This window comes from Heteronotia binoei, chromosome 2, assembly GCF_032191835.1.
Source record: "Heteronotia binoei isolate CCM8104 ecotype False Entrance Well chromosome 2, APGP_CSIRO_Hbin_v1, whole genome shotgun sequence".
Classification (NCBI taxonomy): Eukaryota; Metazoa; Chordata; class Lepidosauria; order Squamata; family Gekkonidae; genus Heteronotia; species Heteronotia binoei.
In genome coordinates, this window is record NC_083224.1 from 158052308 (window position 1) to 158073388 (window position 21081).

Here is a 21081-nt window from a genome sequence, read left to right on the forward strand (position 1 = left end):
GATAAAGTCTAAATAGGGCTCTTGTGGCTTTTGACAGACAATTGCAAACTATGGGCTGACCGCCCTTCTGTAGGTACCTTGGCAAAGGCCTGTAAAGCACATTTAGATTTTATAGCAAGGGTTGCAACAGGGAGCACTGCTTGTGCTTCAATAGTGCTGAACTGTCCAGATCCATATTGTTCAGCAGTATAAGCCCCATTGGAGCCACGCCCTTGAACATCAGCCAAATTATGATATTCACTGTCCCATACTACATACTGTCCAGGAGTTAACATCATCCCCATCAGCCAACCCTTCCCCTATCAAATGTACAGGGCAAATAGACAACATTTCCGCCAATTCTGGAACATTTTCCAATTTAGCCTGACCAAGTTCCTTCTCCAAAACTTCACGAACCATTCGTCCCGGGGCGTTAGATGGTGGGCCCATGGGTGGCTCCGTTGGCGGAGGAGGGGGAAAAGGAGGGGAAGAGAAAGAAGATCATAAGCTGCTCTGAGACTCCAAGTGAAGGCTGGGGTATATCCAATCTCTTCTTCCAACTTCCTAATAACTTTAAGGCTATTAGACCACAAAGGTGCAACATGAAAGCACTGATGGATGAAGGGAACAAGGGTAGGATCCAAAACTGTCAGCTCCTGCAGGTGACAGATCACGGAACTCAAGCCAGTGAACAGCTCTACAAACTGCTTCATTATTACTTTTTTTTTAACCACACCTTCTTTTTAAAAATAGCATGGTTGCAGTGAATTATGACAACATAGTAAAATTATTAACCTATGAAATATTTGAGTGCAGAAACAACAAAATAATGGGTCCTCTCACTTTCAGGTGCTGGAAGTCTTTATTGAGTTTAAAGCACATATACACTGCTATAGCAACCTCAACTTTTTTTACGATAATTAAAAAGATCTTTCTACAATGACAGAATTAATTAGAACCAAACTTCAACAGTACTTCAAATAAATAACCTAAATATTTATTTAATTTAAAAGCAATATAACTGTACAATATGAAAATATAAACAATACATAAACATAAGACTCTAAAAGATATTTAGAAATACAACTGCAACTCTATATTATAGACAGTGCAAGAAATAAAAACCCAGATAAGCTTCTGAACTGGGAATCATGTAGTTCTACATCATCATGCAGACATAGCATATCAAGCCATGCTGCTGCCTTTAATATCCTTATGGTGCTCAAAATGCCCACATACAAGTGCACGTGCAAAGGAAGTTTCCTTGGAGGTCCACTAAGTTTGGTTGCACTGCTGAACAACTAAGCTGCTTTTCACATAAAAATGAGTTAAAATCTTCAACAATGCTATCTGTTCTGGTGGAAACTTCAGAGAAACTCTCCGCTGCACATGCTGTCTTCCCAAATATGTACATGAAAGTTTGTGAGATCATGGCCATTACTATTAAAAACTGTGGTTCCAACCACTCACAACTGCTTCTTTTCATTTCTACAGTACATTACACACAGAGGTATTTTGTTGCATTCAAAAGTGTTAATGTCTCTTCAGCAAACAATTTTTTCCACCAAAAGCTTGTGTGTTGGACATAATCTAATAATAAAAAACAGCCCAATTTGACGTTTCCAAATTGAAAAGCACCACACACATAATGAACTGTGATCAAGGATCAGCCATTACAAGTCACCTTTAAAGTTCATAATCAGGGGTACCAAAAAAAATAATAATTAAACATGGATGTATTCATAGCAAAATAAAATTGACCACTAGTTAGTGTGTAATGTGTAATCAGCATGAAACAGCATTAGTAGTTCATAATTTTCTATTTTGTGTGGACCTAATGATATGGCATATGAACTTGGCTGAATTGTGGTTGTTTTACTTTTTCGGGGGGGGGGGGGGGGGCTGTAACTGAGGCAAAGACTAGAGAATGCAGTTCACACTAAACTGTAAACATAATTAGTCTTATTTTTGAGCGCACACTGACAATGCAAGAACCCTTTCAACAGACTTCGGCAACAAGACTACAACAAGTCATAGCAGCATGAGACCACAGGGAAAGCACTGCAAAGTAATACTGTAACACACCAAAATTTCCTAGCAATCTGGTAATGGTGGCAAGTATCTCTTCTCCATGAGACATTTTCCTGGTCAAATGCTGCTCTTTTTAAAAATGCCTAACCAAATGTTCCAATAGTCTTGTATGTCTGTGCTTAATCTGCATAGGTTGCTTTTCAAAATGACACTTTAGCCATTATAGGTCCAGAGTCTTACAGTTCTGTCTGCAGAAGATGACAAGAAGGAAAGATCTTGTGTATGCCACCTGCACTGAATCACTTTGTCCTTATGTTCCCCTACCACCATTATTGGAAGCTGTTTAGTAAGGTCACCTAAAAAAAATAGAATAGTTACTGGTTACATGAGCTGGTTACCATTCATTTCAAATTTATATACTCATGTAGATTTGATCACTTTAGCAAACAATCCTTTGCTCAAATTCCTGAAAACTCCATGATTCTTAGGGTGAGTTTTTATGCTGCCAAGATGCAGAATACACACCTTGTGCTTCTTTCACCATTTATACTGTTAATATATAAAATGTAAATCACAAACCTCTGCTTAAGTGACATCCCTGAGTTTCAGGAGTTATTTGAGCTCTTACAGATGTCACCTATTCACACTTTGCAACAGGAGAAAGTTATTACCATTTGTCACCCATGGTTCCCACTGCACATAATCTATGAATAATCTATGAATAAATCTATGAATAAATCTATAATCTATGAATAAATATTTAGAATTAAAATACTCTTCAGTGTTTGTTGAGATAAATTACCTTGCAAGTCTGTCACCTTTATTTTCATATCGTAAGATCCTGTGAGCAAATAATGAGCCCCAGGAGAGAAACGAACAGAACGGACATCACTGGAATGAGGATGATAACTCTGTACCATTCGCCCACCACGAATGTCATAGAGCATACAACTGGAGTCTTCCTGGCCAGTAGCAAGAAGACGACCACTAGGATCTACAGCTACTGATGCCACAGCACTGCCTTTAAGAAGAAAACCCAACTGTTAAACCAACAGAGTCTTCTTGACTCCTTATGAAAATGTAAGAGATAATCAGAGAAGATTGTGCCTATTAATACAGAAACTGCTGGTTTCAAATATGGCTGTTTTATACTTTGCAGGTTAGAGCTGGAAGTATCTTGAGCAGGCTAAGCATAATTTTTCATTAATATTGAAGTGTGTAATGCATAATCACTTTCATATTCATATACTGAAAGAAACAGATCTGGCCAGTAAGTATGCGAACAACTTAGTTCAAATGACTCCTATATGAACATGGAACCACCAGTTCTATGCTTTTGATAAAAACCTTACATGACCTAACTAAGGACTCTTAGTCGGTACACTTGCTTAAATAATCATCATCAATTTATTTATCATCAATTTTATTTATATCCCACCCTCCCCGCCAAATATTCAAACTTTTGAATATTCACTGTTTCTTTGGAGAAATTATTAGTACATTAGCAAATTATTCAATTTTATGTGAAGACCTATTTTCTGAGCAACAGTTATACTTGCTAGCTATGAGGGAATAACAGTAGCAATCTTACCAGTTCCATGAAACGTTGTTCCAACAACCCGAACACAACTCGGTACTCTAAGATCCCAGAATCTTACAGTCTTGTCTTGGGATCCAGAAGCTATCATCCATCCACTCCATGTATAAAGTGCTAAAATGTGACCTGCAAATAAGAATTATTGACTTATATTACTTATACTTTATCAGGGATACCACAAAATTCTTCACATTGGAGTCAACAATAAAAAAATCCACATCATACAATTAAGAAAAAAGATGAAAGTACTCGAATAGGCAGCAATCACACTCAGCAGATACAAAGACTATTACTGTTGGGTTGGCACATGGTCTAACACAGACATAGTTCACACTTAACAAACTATGAGCATATTGGGGGAATACTAAGGCTGGCTACTTGTAACCTATCCCACAGGGTTATTGTAAGAACAAAATAGAGAAGAATTTTGTAAGCCACTTTTGGTCCCCACTGAGGGAAAAGTGGAGTATAAATACATATGAATAGATGAATGAATAGATACATGTATGAATGGATACATGTATGAATAGATACATACAAACATTAAATAAATGGAAAACTTACTCACCAAATACCATTTTTGGAAATATTGCTGCATCTTAGTGTACATTTGAATTCCTATTCTTAAAATTTATTTTAAATATATTCTGAAGTAAAGCAATTTTTTTACTTTCAAAGTAAAGCATTTAAGCAGTGTCTGTCAAGAATCTGGACCTCCAGTCCAAGTTCTTATTCTTGTATTAAACTTTGGTTCAAGCTTCATATCAAAACTTAGACCTGAAACATGGGGGAAGATATCACAAGGGAACTATCTGGCTGTAGTCATGGGAAAGGTAACAGTCACTTTATACTTTGAAGAACAGTGACAAGGAACTGCACTGTTTGATCACCTGGAAGAGTGGTACCAAAAAACCCCTCACTTCTGCTAATTTATGTTCTGAATTTACACTACACAGAGAAGCACACACACACACCCCACCCCGTCATACACTGCTTCTCTGCCAAACCATCTGGTGTCACAGTTGCATGTCAAGAAACTAAAAAGATCTGACTTTGGATTGGCTTGAGGGCCCCCAGCTGATTCAACTTTTAGACTTTAAGAAGTAAATATTTTCTGCTGTTCTTTGTTAGTTTGAGCAAGCCAGCTTCTGCTATCCTGGGAGGCTGTGTGCTAACTCTGGCATGGGCTTGGCATGGCACATAAGGAGACTTGGAAAGATGTCTGACTCCCCTCAAGAAGAGTAACCTATAGTAACTATCAGGACTTTTTTTGTAGCAGGAATTCCTTTCCATATTAGGCCTCACCACCATGATGTAGCCAATCCTCCAAAAGCTTACAGGGCTCTTAGTACAGGGGTTACTGCAAACTCCAGGAGGATTGGCTACATCAGGGGTGTGTGGCCTAATATGCAACAGAATTCCTGATACAAAAAAAGCCCTGGTAACTATAATTTAGGGAATTGAACTGATTTTGTAGCCTTTCTAGGGCTTTTTTTGCTCATTGCTCTATTCTTCTAAGGCATTCCCGTACTCTTTAATAAATAAATAAATAATTTTACTATATCCAATTGTTCTATGCTTCAAGAATTGCAATTTAAATTCAGTACCTAGAGCAGAGTGTCCACCTACTGGTAAATTGTTCACAGTAACTCTTTTTGCATGTGCTCAACCTTGTAGGATCAATTTTCTGGTTTAATCCCAGAAAAATCAGGAGTTTGCCCACTGGCTTTTAATTGTAGGGATACTCAAATGGGCTGGTAGCAAGCTACTCCCCTGGTCTGTGAGCACTCATACTCCAGATTGGTTGTGTAATTTTGAGCCCTGTCCACCATACCAAGGACCCCCCTGGGTTGGGAGTTCTTGACAGTGCCATTGATAGCACAGCACTGATTCAGTTCAAGGGGTGAGCCCTAAAGGGAGTTCACCACAAATATATTAACTATGTGATGTTAATGTGCAAATCTCCATTATGCCTACAAATGAGGGCAATAGGTTGATAAGACATATTTCACTTTTCTCACTCCTCATAATCGGTACTTTTAAGGTTCTGTGCACACCATGGGTAAAATTTCTTAAATAATTCATACATCAAAGCATTAAAAAAACAATAGATTTTAAACTCCATTACTTAGACAAAAACTACCAGCAACCTACCAGTATGGCCACTCAGTGCATGAAGGCCTTGCCCTCGTTGGCAGTCTGTTGTATAAATATTACAGTCCCCAGCTCCAGCACTTATTAAAATGGCCCCGCCGCTTTCTGGACCTTCCATAAAAGCTAGATCTCTAATAGTTCCATCATGCATGCTGAATTCCAAATCCGGTCCTAACACAATTTGAACACACAACAAAATAAATTATGGGTTTTTTACAGGATGCTATAGTCACATTTTAAAGCAATCCCTGTGACAGCATATAAAATAGTCAGAAGCTTTATTTAACAACCAGCTTATGCAAGTATATTATTTACTTATCTGAGCATCTGTTTGGCCCAAAATGGGCTGGGGGCAGGGGGAAGAACCCAGACTATAGTATAAAAGCAAGATCAAGAGAGGCTATTCTGAATTTTGTCAGTGTTAAAGGAAGTAGTCTCATTTCCCCAATGAAAAGGGTATAGTAGTTAGAGCACTGGACTAGGGTCCTGGAAGCCTAGATTCAAATTCCCTCTGTGTCATGGAGGCTTGCAGGGGTGCCCTTGGGCCACACACACTCTTAGCCCAGCCTACTTCACAGAGTGGTTGAGAGGATAAAATAAAGGAGAGGAGAATAATGTAAGCTGCTTTGGTTCCCCATTGTGGAGAAAGGTAGGATCTAAATGGCCGTTCAGATTTTTTATCTCACATCCAGGATATTATCTAAAAGGCATGAATTGCTCATGTCTGGCAAACTTTGAGAGCTTTATTAGGCCTTTTATTTTACATGCTAGTTGCTCAACTTAGAGCAGAGACTGGTTTCAAGCCAGCTGGCTATTATATTTTCAAAGCCATTTAACCAAAGTAAAATACCAGAAAGCAGCTTAGGAAACATTTGTTCATAAAAATGTGCTGTTCATGACTAGCTGCAATATTAGTAAAAACAACCAGTTATGTTAAGTCTCATTAAGAGATGTTGAACTGGATCCTATAAGACTGTTTGCTTGGTGAGTTGAAAACAATATAAAAAACAGACCGTATGCATGTCAAAATATGGAATATCTTGAATCTTCATTTTCCACCTGGTTGCCTTGCTCATTAGCAAAGCTTCTCATGGGGTTAAAATACCTGAAAAAACGTTTTATCATAGGGCCTTGATGACCCTGCTGTTCCAAACTGTGACTACCCATGTTTTAGCAAATGTTTCAGTTTCAGGAACACTTATGTATATGCAGCACAGCTGCTGTCAGAATTTATTGTTCATTCCTATCTATGAACTCTAAATGCTTTGGAGAGTTATTAATATAGGTACTGGAATTGCAAATAAGCTTTTATTTTCTGATTATATACATTAAATGTGTGGCATGGCCAGATCTGTGGTACAAATCCAGGAATTTATATATACCAGTATAGTCCACAGCCATGCTGATAGTCTATACTGGGGCTAAATCAGACAAAAATATATTGTACACTTGCATAACTGCAGTTCAGACTGGATAAACAAGATTTAAACCTTCAACTATAATGGAAATTAGCCTGTCCATCAATGTGCCCTCTAAGCTGCAGTCTTGTGAGCAAAAATTCTACTTTGTGAACTATTGGCATTAAAGTTGTGAGCCACTGCATAAATTATTGTGCTCTGGGGTCATCGTTCATGAGCTATGACAAAAATGTGTGAGCTAAAAATCTGTTAGTTAGCTAATGCTAACTCAGCTTAGAGGGAACACTGCTGTTCAGGCTTTTATTAGTATTTATGGGGTGGAGACAGGAGGAAGATAGACATTTTTTTTCTTTCAAATGGTAACATGGGGAGCACAATTTTGATTAACAAAACCGAGCAGGAACTGGAGTGTTAAATCCCCTTCCTGGATGGCCTTCCTCTCACTCAGTTTGCTTTGTACAAGCTGTGGTTTTTGTTGCACCTGTTTTATAATCTAATTGTTTTATCCTGCATTCAGTGCTATAACAAGCCAACAATCATTAAAACACAAGCTGCAAATCAATAAATAAGTTTGGCACAGAAATGTTAAAGACTAGAATAACAGGGCATCAAACAGTAGCTTATTTTCAGCTGGTTGAGAAAAAAACACTTCTTGCCAAGAGACCAGAGCGGGAATCCAAAGTTGAAATATTCAAAGGTGCATTTTATAATTTTGAGTTGTATAATTCTGAACCTCCCTTGGGCGTTACTGACAGACTTTCAGATATACATGCATAAATAAAATGACAGACTTCTAGCAAAAGTATTTATTTATGGCTAACATGTCCATGCTAAACCTTGATGCTGATCATGCAAAGGCTTTCACCAAATATCATATACAATGGTACACTGAGAAACCAAGGCACTTTCCATATGTAATCTCCCCCATAACTTGTGGTGCATCTGGTAACGAACACTCTTGGTCATCTGAAATCTACATGCCTTGGGTCCCAAATTTATTTCAGTATATTGGCCAACCAAAAGGAATTTAACATAGAAACATAGATGTGGGATCAAATGGGTCATCTAGTCCAATCCTTGCACAATATAGGAAATTCACAACTATCTCCTCTCCCTCTCCCCCAATGACCCTGCTCAATGCCCAGAGGAAGGCAAAAAATGCCCAAGAACCCTGGGCCAATCTGGCATTGAATAAAATGGAAGAAATCTGGCATGGAAGAAAATACCTCTATTTTCCTCTCCCTCCCCTTCTCTAAGTTGTGGATTCTGCAAGGAAATGACTTGCCTTTATTATTGTACTCTGTGAAATATTGTGCATAGTAATAGAACAATAATAATAAACTAGGCTCAGTTGAAAAGATATTATGCATAAAGATTTGAAGCATGTTATGACAAATACTTTGCATTATGTAGTTAATCAATATGCTTATTATGTCTAAAAATAAAATATGAAGATCCTTTTTTTTTAAAGGACCATATTTGCAAATTCTCCCACAGTGACAACAGCAACTGATACTTACCTGTTGCATTACAAGTTTCTGCATTGAAAGGAAGCACTTTTACATATTTGTCATTGGAACCAGTAGCCAACAACTGTCCACAGGGACTCCATGCCACACAATAGATTGATCCTTTGTGATGTTTGTTCCTTTTGAAACGAACCACTGGCTGTTTAGGAGTGTTGCCACCGCTGGAAAAATATTGTAAAGCATAGTAAGACGACGGCATCTTTCTTCAGTAAGTTTACATACATCTAACTAATAAAAACTAGTGAATGCTAACGTCTACAAACAGAAGTATATTTAAAAAGGTCTTCAACATTATTCCCTTTAAGTGCAAGTGAGGGATGATTTTACCTAGTTCCTATTCCTTACTGCCCATATGGCATTATTTATGTGGGTTCCTCTCTGGTACTGAGAAGAAGCTCTTTAGGGGACTGCTAGGAGAAGCTAGGGGAGATAAACTTCTGCAAATGTCTTCTATATGCATAAGTTAGGATCCAACTCTATACACTTTAACATTTTTCTACTCTTCTGTAAAACCAACAGGAAAAATAATTTCAACATGACATATTATGCTTAAAATCAATTTTCATTTTGTAATGGAAACATGAACACAGAAAACATTTCTATAGTATCATGAAAAATAAATCTACAACTAACCATTTGACCCTTATAAGCAAAGACTACAACTCCTATCTGTCATGCTCCTAGGCCTATGGGTTGGGTTGCCAACTTCCAGGAGGTGGATGAAGATCTCTCAGAATTCAACCACTTTCCAGGTGACAGTTCACCTAGAGGAAATGGGAGCTTCAGAGGATAGTAGAGTCCCTTGAGCTCCCCTCCTCTCCCGAAATTCCATGTTCTGCCCCAAATCTCCAGGAATTTCCCAAACTAGAGCTAGTAACCCTACCGAAGTGTAAAGAGTGGCCTTTTAGACCTCAACGAAGCCTCTTTGAGTTGTCAGCATCCAAGTAGGGCCTGGAAATCTCCCACTATTACAGTGCATCTCCAGACTACAGAGATCAATCCCCCTGGAGAAAACAGCTGCTTTGCAGTGTGTATTCTTTGGCATTACACACTGCTGAGATCCCTTTCTCCCAAACCTTGCTCTCCCCAGGCTCCACCCTCCCAAAAAAATCTCCAGTATTTCCCAACCCAGAGCTGGCAACTCTACCTGAGGCTTTATGGGCCTACAGTTCTCAAGCATCCTCTAAGCTTTATGACTGGACAGTGAAAATGGAGGGAAAAGCAGAAGCCAATCACTGGTGAGGAGGCAGAGCTTGGAAAGCATATAATGTCCTACATGGGGAAAGAGGGTGTTGACTCTCTAAAACCAATCAGTAGAGAGGCTGCTTTCATAGATAGTTTATCCTACGTTCCCATGGGGTGAATCTAATTACTACAAACAGGGCTGGAGGAAAGGATGGTGTGTGTGTGTGGGGGGGGAGATCCCTGGAAGGGGTATGAAGAAGAATAGGCTTTTTACCCAGCTTTTCTTTACCTTAAGGAGACTCAAAGAGGCTTACAATCTCCTGCCCTTCCTCTCTCCATAACTAGGGTTGCCAGCCCCCAGGTGAGGTTGGGAGTTCCCCTGATTTTGCAAGCTTTTGCCCACCACTGGCCAGCTGGCCGATGGGGAAGCCCTGCCCCCAACAGCCACAACCTGGTGTGATGTCCCAAAGTGATGATGCCAAGTGGTAACCATAAAGTTTCCTAAAAATACCACAGCGTCACTGCACAATGTCCTTGGCATGATGATGTCACTTCTGCATGGCACCATCACACTGGGGACATCGGACATGGCAACATTGCCCCCCCCACTCCCAGAAAGCTCACTCCTATCCCCCCACTGACAAGTGCCTAGGACCAGTCAACTCTACTCACAACAGGCACCTGAGGTAGGTGGAGCTGAGAGAATTCTGAGAGAACTGTGACAGGCAAAAGGTCATGTGAAAAGTGGGGACTCATACCCTGTTCTCCAGATTAGAGTCTGCTGCTCTTAACCACCACACTGCATTGGCTTTTGTTGTCTAAGCCAAAACCTGCATGGACCCTGTCACTTTATACAACAGCATATTATAAAATTCCTCCTGTCCCCAATGTGGCAACTACAAGGATTTTTGATCAGGCATATGCTGAGGCTTCTGTACTTGGAATTTAATTTCCAAGGGCAGTAGGGGGCAATTTGCATTAGATTGTATGCCAAGCTGGAAGATGCTGTCATTTTAAAGCAGTTTAAAAATGCTGCAAGGGCCCTGATTGGACCTATAGCATGACAGTTTGAGATACTCTTGATCCCCTCTCCACACCTGAGCTGAAAGGGGGGGGGGGCACAGCATTATTCAACTGCTTTAAAATGGCAGCGAGCTCCATCACATCTGGTTTGTCCCTGAGGTGCACAGGGAGAAGTAATTTAAGCATTTCTTCCTGCACCATTCTCTCTACTTGAAATGGTCTTGTGGGAATGTATACCGTGACTACATGCAAGTTTCCCCAAGAGGGCAAATAGTAGCTTCACATGACTGTTTAAGGTTGGGAAAACAATACAGAGGGAGGAAACTACAGCTCTTCCTTGCCAGATCATACCCACTTGTGCCTGGGAAGCAAAGAAATCCCTGAATATGTCTGAATCAAAGTCCTCCCAGCAGCCACAGGGGGGACACGTGAATCTGCCCTCATTTTAACAGAATATGCAGACAAAGGCTTTTATATTTTAAAAGACTTGCCTTAACAACGATCTGGCAAATAATTATTCTAAAGTGAAAGAATATCAGCAATGAAGTATATAGTTTGCAACTCTTCCCCTACACAGCACATTAGTTTCCCACTGTATATTGCAAACAGGGCTCTTCTCCAAAAAGAATCTGGAAGAATAATTTTTTGGGGAAAATAACATTTAAAAAAAAAAAAAGAATAGAAACAGACTTCTGGGACAGTTAAAAAATGGCCTGTTAATACTTTAGTTCATAGCATTGTGATGTTTTTAAATTTCCCATTTCCAAATATTCTCATAGTGGTCCTGGTCCTAAAAGCTGCTCCACTGCTCACAACATTAGATGTTAATGTTCCATTCTACCAGGATAAAAGTGCTTTGGTACAACCCTCTGCTTCATCAGTGCTCTCCTGGTGGCAGCTGTCTCCTATTCTTACAGAAGTACAGTTATGCTGAACAGGATCATATTGTTCTGCGGAGAGCTTTCTGTGCCCCATCTCTAAGGTGTTTGGCATTCTCAACCTTTTCTAGGACATGGGAGAAAGTATTAGCCAGCATCTTTATATGAAGTCTGTGTTGTTGTAGTATAAAACCACTGTAATTGCTAACACTACTATGGCTAATGCCAACCCATAGGTTCAGGGTACCTGAATCTTTGAAGACTCCATGTGAGAAGACAGACAGTCTCCCTTTCCTAAAACATCCACTATTTATATAGACATTGCAAAGATAACATTGGTGGAATGCTAAAAACAGTCTACACAAAAAGAAACCAAATTCATGGGGGTGCACACGAAGTTACAGTTCCCACCTAAAATGTCTGTTGCAAATTGCTTAATAATTCTCATCTTTTAAATCAGAGGTCCCCAACCTTTTTGAGCCCTCAGGCACCTTTGACATTCTGACATGGCATAGTGGGAGCAGGCACATAATGGCTGTTGCAGGAGGCAGAGTCAGCCACAAAATGATTGCTATTGCTTTACCTCAGTCACATAGTGAAGATTCTTGTGCTGAGATGACAGCTGCTGCCAAAGGAACATTTTAAAAAATCTTCAAGGCCTATCAAATCTCCAATAGCCATTCAGAAGCCTTGCTGACAAAAGCCCTAGCTAGCCCCACCACCTCCTTCAAAAACACTTGGCAGGCACCAGAAAAGGTGTCAACAGGCAACATGGCACCCACAAACACCATGTTGAGGGCCCCTGTTTTAAATTCTCATAGAAATCATACGATATTTAAGCATACTTTTCTACTCTGTCTGAACTTCACAGTGCAAGGAAATTAGCAGTTTCAAATTTTTTAAACACAGAAGTAACACAATTTGTGAAAGCCATGAAATCACATTAATATTCAGCTGCTAAGCAGCTCAAATTAAAGCAAAAATGTTAACAGGGCAAAGTAAAGTTATAAACAAGAAGCTTTTACCGATAGCGCATTATTTTAAAGTCATGCTGTAGAAGCTGGAAAGCGAGGCTGGAATAGTAAAATACAAATACTGGGGGGGAGGGAAGTACAAAATACAAAGATGGTGATGTTTTCAATTAGTTAAGCAACAAGCACTGAATAAAAAGCCAAACAAAAATAAAGACAAAAAACACATGGTCTGGCAATTCCAAAGTGTTTGTAAGAGGAAATAAAGTTACTAGTTACTTTGTTGTCATCTTTACAGAGGAAGAGAGCGAAGATCTGCCTAAGTCAAATACCAGTTTTCGAGGAACAGCAGAGGAGGAGCTAAACAGCATATAAGCAAACAGTTATAAAGAGACTAAACACACACTTCACAAGATATTCAGTGTGACTAACATTTATGGCTTTTTTTAATCTGAAGAAGTGAGAACTGGTTTGTAATGAGTCACATTAAAATGACACTCCACTCGGGCAACATTATGAAACAATGTGAAAGTCACTGAACAAGCAGCAAGCTGTGCAACATTTCTCACAGTGCATTATCATTTGCCACAAATGACATCTGTTATAGTATCTGCCATGCTTTCAGCCATACATGACCACAGAGGTGAGAAAGCGCAGCATGATACATGAAGAAGTTGAAACTCTGCTCTTTAGTGTCTGTTTTACTCAGATTTTCAACCAAAAAAATGAAACAGGTAAGTCTGAAGGCACTCAGTAATAATCTCAATGACTTTAACGGGATGGCTTCTTTGCCAGTACTATCTGTTAAACAGAGTAATGCAGGCATACTTTTGGTAGCCAGTAAAAAACACAAACTGCACAAATTGCTGTAGACAACAAGGAAGAGTTTCATTTCTGAAACTTTGAAACAGTTTGAAGCAGATGTAGTTTGGCTATTATGTCTGAATCAGGACAAATCCCAAACTATGGAATGCTGCAAGTGTAATGAACTGGTTTGACATTGTGGCAAATTGTGAAGTAGGGATGTGTATTCAGATATTAACTAATCAAGATACAAACTGAAAATGGCTCCCTTATTAAAATAAACTGTCCCGAATTAGAAAAACTAACTACTGTCAGTAATAGTTCACTCTGGGAGTTAATCTGATACCACCTAGTTTAGATTTCAACAAGACTGACTCAGCAGATACATAACTGACAAGGACATTTTCTAAGCACCCATATACAAATCTTGCCATCAAACCAAATTGCGCTATACTTTGTCTTTTTAAAGGGTTGTTTATATCAGTCATTTTGCTGGCTTGGGAAGGGCTTTGATTTGATTCCAGCATCAGGAGCAACTTGTTTATTATTCTGCTTTCTTGTACTATACCTGCTAGGCACAGGAGCAAATTTTTGCTTGTTTGCTAACAGGCAGCACAACAGACAGGAAAGGGGAGAAATAGAGACATGCTAAATTCTTCTCCCCTTCTGGACATCAGGCAATGACTGTCCTGTGGTCACTGCAAACAGTAACAGACAATCTGCCCAAGCCAGATGAAATCCAAGAGTTCCCTATGAAAAAACTGCCCCCTTAATAGCTGCTTAGGGGAGAAAGTCATACAATCTTCTGGAAATGACTCCGGCTAGGAGGAAAATGTTGAAAGAAAAACAGAGTCTTAGTGAGATAAAAAGCATATAGCTGCTGGTAAATCTGTCATTAAAATAAGAGATTAAGGACCTATTGTTAAGAATTTATATATTAAGGAAGGACTGCTGACATTAACAAATAATTATTTTTGGATGCACATCCTAATATAGTATCCATAATTTAAAAACTGATCAGTTCAAAATCCATACACTTAATTCCCAGCTCAACAATAGCCAAGCTCATCTCGCTGGTAGATTCATGAAGCAAAAGAGTGAGGGAGGCACTTTATTCCAAGTAAGCTTTTCCCTTCAGAGTCCACAGTAGCTTCTTCTAGCATATGAACACAGAAGTTGAAGATCTGAGTTTTTGTATGATTGCTCTAATAATCCTGATTTTGTGTTATCAATCATTTTGATAAAAATGCAATGAAGACAATGGAGAAAAATGTTCCCATATAATTGCATTGTTTGCTACCGAAAAGGAAATATTATACTGAAATTTTATTAATAATGGTTAAAATTATTAAGAGTATTTCTGTTTGCAGAACACATTTTAGATAATATTTTTATGGTTCAAGAGTTAAAGTCCCTACAACATTAAATAGCTGAGATTAAAAAACAACAACAGGAAATGAGGAAATGAATGACAGAAAAGCCCTGAGAAGACATAGACACAAATATCAGAAAACACTGATGTGAAATCAAGACTTTCATAAAGTATGTAATCACTCTTACCTTGAGTCTTGAAGGTCTGGATAGGCACACACTCTCAAGGTTTTTGAATTGGAGCCAACAGCATACATAGTGCCACTTGGATGAAAAGCCACAGCTCTGACAGCCTGTGTATCCTCAAGAGTATTGACACAAATGAACTGCTTTGTTGATTTGTCATCCTATTATAGGGAAAATGGGAATATATGTAACCGTGTCTACAGTTTTGTGATTTTCTAGAATCCCAGAAATAAAATTTCATTTTTATTTAGAAAAAAAATGTTCCTTCTCAATCAATGCGTTCACACACTAGATTTCTGTATCAGAATAAATCTTTGCAACAAACACTGAAGGTGCTTATCAGGAACAGTACTTCAGAAACACTGAAGGTGCTTATCAGGAACAGTACTTCAGAAATGGCATGTAAGGACAATCATTAGGAGTTCAAGAGGCATACTTCGTTTAGAATAAACATGAAGATGAACTCCAGTATCTCTCATTCAGACTCAATGTTTTTTATGCTAATAGGAAAATTCTAATGTGACGCATTTCTGCAGGGATTCTTTCTGTATCTAAAAGAGCAGAATGAGCCTCATTTCCTTGTAGTGAACAGTACTATGGAAGTCCTACCTCATCACCTCTTGTTCGTGCTAGATTTCCTGGAGAATCTTCATGTTGTGCCTGAATGACAGCATGCTCTGGTACTCTGCTTTAATGCAAACAAAATTAAATCCATTACAATGAGACTAAGAAGACTGTCTAAAATGTGAAAGTAATCCTTATGAAACCACAGAAAAAGCATTCAGATGTCAACAGCAAGCTTTTGTCAAACTACAGCTGGGTATGAACACAGCTTTTTGCAGTATTCCCATAATCCCCTTCCACTTCCCACGTTCTTCCCTTGCACACAGAGCTTGATTCAAAACTTCCCAAAGTAAACAAACCCTAATTTGATTGGGAAGCTTGCACATGAGAAGGTTATGGTATACAAAGCGCAGCAATAAATCAGGCTTGTGCCTGATGACTGTTTCAGTTATAGCCTGTTGTGATGTCTGAAAGTATTTATTTATTTAATTTTATTTATATCCCACCCTTCCCACTGAAGGCAGGCTCAGGCCAAATGTAGTCTCATTCTAAAGAAAATGACAGAAAAACATATTAGCAAACAGCTGAAGTTCTAGATATAAAACCATTTTTCAGGGGCAATCTGCTTGGTACGTTTTTTCTCATACTGTTATATTTTATGCTGTCTCCTTGAAAGTATATGAAGCAACATTCTGTGAAAATTAAACAAAAGTTTCTCCTGAAGAAAAGGGCTTGACAATTGAAACATACCCAGTGCATTTCAATCAACTGCTCCCTACTACTTATCCCCACCTCCCCAAGCGCTAGTCTTCATTTTCTTCTCATTCTAAATTAACACATGTATAAGGACGGCAACTTCTTCAACAATAAACTGATTTTTCTTTCCTTAGTCATCTGGGGGTTCAGAGGATTGTTTTCTTTTTTTTGCAATGGCAGCAAAAGCTAGCCTCAAAGGGCTAGTCATTAATAATATTGATTTTTTTTAATGAACAGAAATAAAATGACAGAATTCAAGACTTGGTTGTGTCCACATGGTAAGAATGCTCCATTTATCTGTCCCTGACACCACAAATTCAGAGGAATTTACACTAGGAAGAGATGTTTTATATAGGCTTTCTTCCATCAGTTGCTGATGTTTTCCCTTGCCGTGCCACTAGAGGTCTTTTTGGGAGTGCTATGCTATAGTGCAATTCTGTTTCAACAATTTATTTCCACAATCTACTAGTTCTTCTGAATTGCCAGCTTTCAAAAAAGGAAGAAAAGAAGAATTTATACCCTGCCCTTCACTCAGAATCTCAGAGCGGCTTACAATCTTCTTCCCTTCTTCTCCCTACAACAGACACCCTGTAAGGTAGGTGGGGCTGAGAGAGGTCTGAGGGAACTGCTCTTGAGAGAACAGCTCTGAAAGAAGTGACTGACTAAAGGTCTCCCAGCTGGCTGCATGTGGAGGAGTGGGGAATCAAATCCAGTTCTCTGGGTTTGAGTCTACTGCTCTTAACCACTGCACCAAACTGGCTCTCAGTATCTAGCCCTTTTCATTGCACATAATGAAAAAGGCTTGAGACTTCAATTAAAGCCAAGAATTCACAGGAACCAGCAGACTGTAGCAAGACATTGTTATAACATCACTGTGCCATAGTACAGTGGTATGTACTGTTTTTTTTTAAAGCCCTCTGGTGGTAAGGCAGGGAAAATGACAACCAAGACAGGATGATAGAAGAAAAACAGATAATCAAAAATGTACATTTCCTGTCCAGACAGCTTGCTAATGCATTTAGACCATGTATCCTGAAAGATTGCACCAAGTCAGGTTTGAGAAAACATACCAGAACAGCCTTGAGACAGTCTAGAGGGCAATGGTATATGAATGATCAAAAGGCGGGGGGGGGGGGACATTGGGGCTGCAGTTTGGTAGCTAAGGCAGAAAAACACCTCCATGTGAATGCAACTTTTGGATAGTATCTTTCAGTTTAGCTGCTGTTAAGTTTTGGTTGGGCTCTGGGATGTGCTTTTTAAAAAAATAATCAAATATCGAAGTGAGGCACAAGATATCATAGGAACAGCTGCACATTAAACCAGCACTAATCTTCAGTTAACAAGCAGCATTGACACGTATGAAATATTCCCATTCCTTACATCTGATTTCCATGGACAGGTGATTCTTCAAGTGAGGATATCTGAGTTGTACAGCCAAGTTTATGAGGTGTGCTTGTATTAATATTTGCATTATCATTTGTTATTCGTTGAGTAGGATCTGGAGGGTTGGATATACTTCCTTTGCTCCCATTGCAATGCTGGCTTAGCGTCTGCACATCATTTCCCAGACTATCCATACCCATGTTTAATTCCCCCAGCTTCTGAATAGATCTGCCAGATAAAATATTGAATACATTTAAGAGTTATGGTGTGATTAAGAAAGTTGTCAACTTTGATAAGGAGTATGTTTGTTTTTCAGGATTATGGAAAGGAATAATAAGTATCTATATTCCTATAAAAGATCAAACAAAACAACATCTCATACTATTGGTGGGTGCTGGAATATACAACGTCTAGAAAACTTTGCTCTGTAAAAGCAGCATTTCATATCTCAAATTTTGTTAGTTAAGTTATAACTGAACAGTGCAATTTCCTTTTTGCTACAACCCCTATCTAATTTGAATGAAATTATACTGAAACCAAAGTAAGATTAGATTGTAATTTGTTCTTTAAAAATTGCTTAATCTTAATCACACTGATTAAATCTTAATCATCCAAAGACAACCTGTTAAGAAACTGCTCTGTAAGATTCTGTTGTTGGTCTGGACCATCTTCCTGGTTTACCCCTCCTTCTAACAACATTTGCTGATACAGTTGTCGTTGTTGCTCCTTCTGCTCTAAATGCTGTTGATATCGCAACCGCTGTCTGTAATATTCCTGAAATTGCTCAGTTGAATCACGAAGCTAGACAAGATTAGACATAATTGTTGTAAAAACATTAGCTATTATCATTCTCAGTAACATTTTTTTATCCACACTCTCCTGCAACAAAACACACACTCCACACACTGGTGTAATGTTGCTTTAAACATTTGTTGGCATCTGCACATTCTTTCTGCCTGCTCCCTGCCAAAGAACTATCTGGAAAACACACTCTAGAATTTGCAGCAAGTATCTCCACAAACACAGCTTAGCATAAAGGTAGTTTTTTCCAGATACCTATGATCCCAGGATCTTAAAATGTTTTATTTGGAGGAAATCTCCCTTAAGTAGACAAAAAAAATTTAAATGACAAATTGTGTGTTTTCTTGCAAGCTTAAGCATGAAAACTATTGCTGGTCAAAGTATTTATTACCATGACTTCTATTAGTGACCCTGATAGTTCCCTGTGCTTTTCAGTGGATCAGTGAACCAGGGATACCTGTACATAGTTGGAGGGTGGGAGAAGAGAGAAAAAAAAGTGAGGGCAGGGGATTTGGACAGTGAGTCCCAAGAATCAAGAGAATCTTGGGGAAAGTAAGAATTGGGGTCAGTCACATGAAATGCATCCCCTGCTCCATCTCATCTCATTCTAAAAACAAATACCAGAATGTACTTTTCTTACAAGTTAAAATATATTATTTCAGGGCTCTAAAACTAAATTGGGGGAAGGGGGGATTAAACAGGATCAGAGGAAAGCGCTTTTCCCAAGCGGGTTTGAATTTGGTTATGGATTTATCTTGTTATTTGTGAATTCTGTTATAAGAATCTTCTATCTTTTGTGAATGTAATATTATTTTGATATATGGAAGAATTTTATGTTTTTTCTAAATGTTTTTGTAATTTGGATGCATAGAAACTGGCCCTTTGTGTCTGTCAGGTGTTACTGGAGGTATCACTTTAAGAAATGTAAAAAATATAACAGCCGTTTCTAATCTGAGTAATATATAGGATTATGAATGAGAGGATGTTGAGAACTTTCTCCATGTGTAGTGTTTTAGGAATGATCTGTTTTTGAATTGGTGAGTGAATGTTGACTGTTGTTTGGATTCATAAATTGGGGTACAATATGGATTTGTATGGTTTATAAAATGTTAGGTTTGTATGATTTTGTGTATTTTAGATGAGTGGGGAATGCCTCTTCAAGGAAGGATGAACCAGAAATGGTAACAAATGCTGACGTTAGTCAGAGGCTTCCTTTGTACTACATTAGAATGCGCATCAAAAAAAAAATTATTTGTTAATTCCTGTTTGGAAATAGGAAAGAACTGCCATAAAATCAGAAGGCAATTTTCTCTGACGGAATCAGTACTAGCACTTTAACCCGTTCCACAGGACCAGGTGGGTGAAGATACTGAAGTTGTAAATAAGCTACTGAAGTCAGAAACTGACATCCTTATGTGGGACTGAGTGAACTGAGACTCTGGTTGTTATAACTTATGTTTGATTGTTAGAGTTTAATGTGATAATTATGAAATATATATAATATTGGGATATGTATTCTAATTTTGGACTGTTTCACTTTTAAGAGAGTTTTGGAATTAGGTTCAACAGTAGTAATTTTTAGTGCATGCTTCGTTAATTTTCCACAGTATTTTTGGGTTGTCCTTGCCTCTCTCTGTGGTTCTATAGAGTATTATATCAATCCTGGAGCCCAGCAGTCTTACACTATCTCATTTCAAAGGCCTATGTGGAATTTCCCAACCACTTGCAGATCTTTGAGCTTGTTTTATGTAGTTAATTTCAGAAGATGCAATTGTGTAATAATCAAGAAGGAATATGTTGAAGGATGATAATTCTGAGATAAAGACATACTGTAACTTCACTGAATACACCAAGAACATATTCCCTTCAGGGCACACTCTCATACACCACTTTGATTCCAGCCATTCTCTCACGTTGCTCTTCTGAGAAGAGGAAGCAATCAATCAAAATTGGACATGAAGTCCTAACACCAGGCACCAATGGCATCTTGTCCTGAAACTTGTCCAGTCTTGGCAGATCTCCCTTTATGTCCCATTTTGTCTAGTCTTGTTCTTCCATGCTCTGGACACTACACTAGATGGACAGCTTTCAGTAACAGACTGGAAGGCAGTCATCCCTCTCACAGACCTTGCCTTCCATAAATGTTCTGCAGCATCTTTGCTCTCATAAAAGGGCAGGAACATTCTTTTTTGCAATTTTAGGATCCCAGAACAGAAACTTCTGTTTATGACTTAGTTTGCTATTCTGTATCATAGTATCTGTGAAAATATACATTTTGTAGCTATTCACCATGCTCCTAGATATTAATAAAAGTCACCGCATGTCAAAAATATCAAAGCAAGATGGTAAAAATAAACATTTAAGACCCACACATGAGATGCTATCAAATATTGGGATGGTATGATAAAAATGCAATTGAAGCATTTTTGTTGTTTGTAATCAGCATGGTAG

General features: G+C 38.6%; 1 protein-coding gene across 4 annotated transcripts in view; it reads right to left on the bottom strand.

Moving 5' to 3' along the window:
• Positions 1–822: 822 nt before the first annotated feature.
• WDR47 (WD repeat domain 47) overlaps positions 823–21081 on the bottom strand; it is a 44720-nt gene continuing 24461 nt past the window's right edge. The window contains exons 7-16 of one of the 4 annotated variants that reach the window (XM_060232330.1): positions 18452–18630; positions 17827–18057; positions 15736–15811; positions 15130–15287; positions 13045–13125; positions 8700–8869; positions 5762–5932; positions 3602–3733; positions 2813–3031; positions 823–2366 (exon numbers count right to left, since the gene is read on the bottom strand). In XM_060232330.1, coding sequence (XP_060088313.1) covers positions 2224–2366; positions 2813–3031; positions 3602–3733; positions 5762–5932; positions 8700–8869; positions 13045–13125; positions 15130–15287; positions 15736–15811; positions 17827–18057; positions 18452–18630 — 1560 coding nt within the window. In that variant the 3' untranslated portion in view covers positions 823–2223. Of the gene's footprint in view, positions 2367–2812; positions 3032–3601; positions 3734–5761; positions 5933–8699; positions 8870–13044; positions 13126–15129; positions 15288–15735; positions 15815–17826; positions 18058–18451; positions 18631–21081 lie in introns of all 4 variants that reach the window. The other 3 variants (XM_060232329.1, XM_060232333.1, XM_060232332.1) reach the window with 3 other exon arrangements.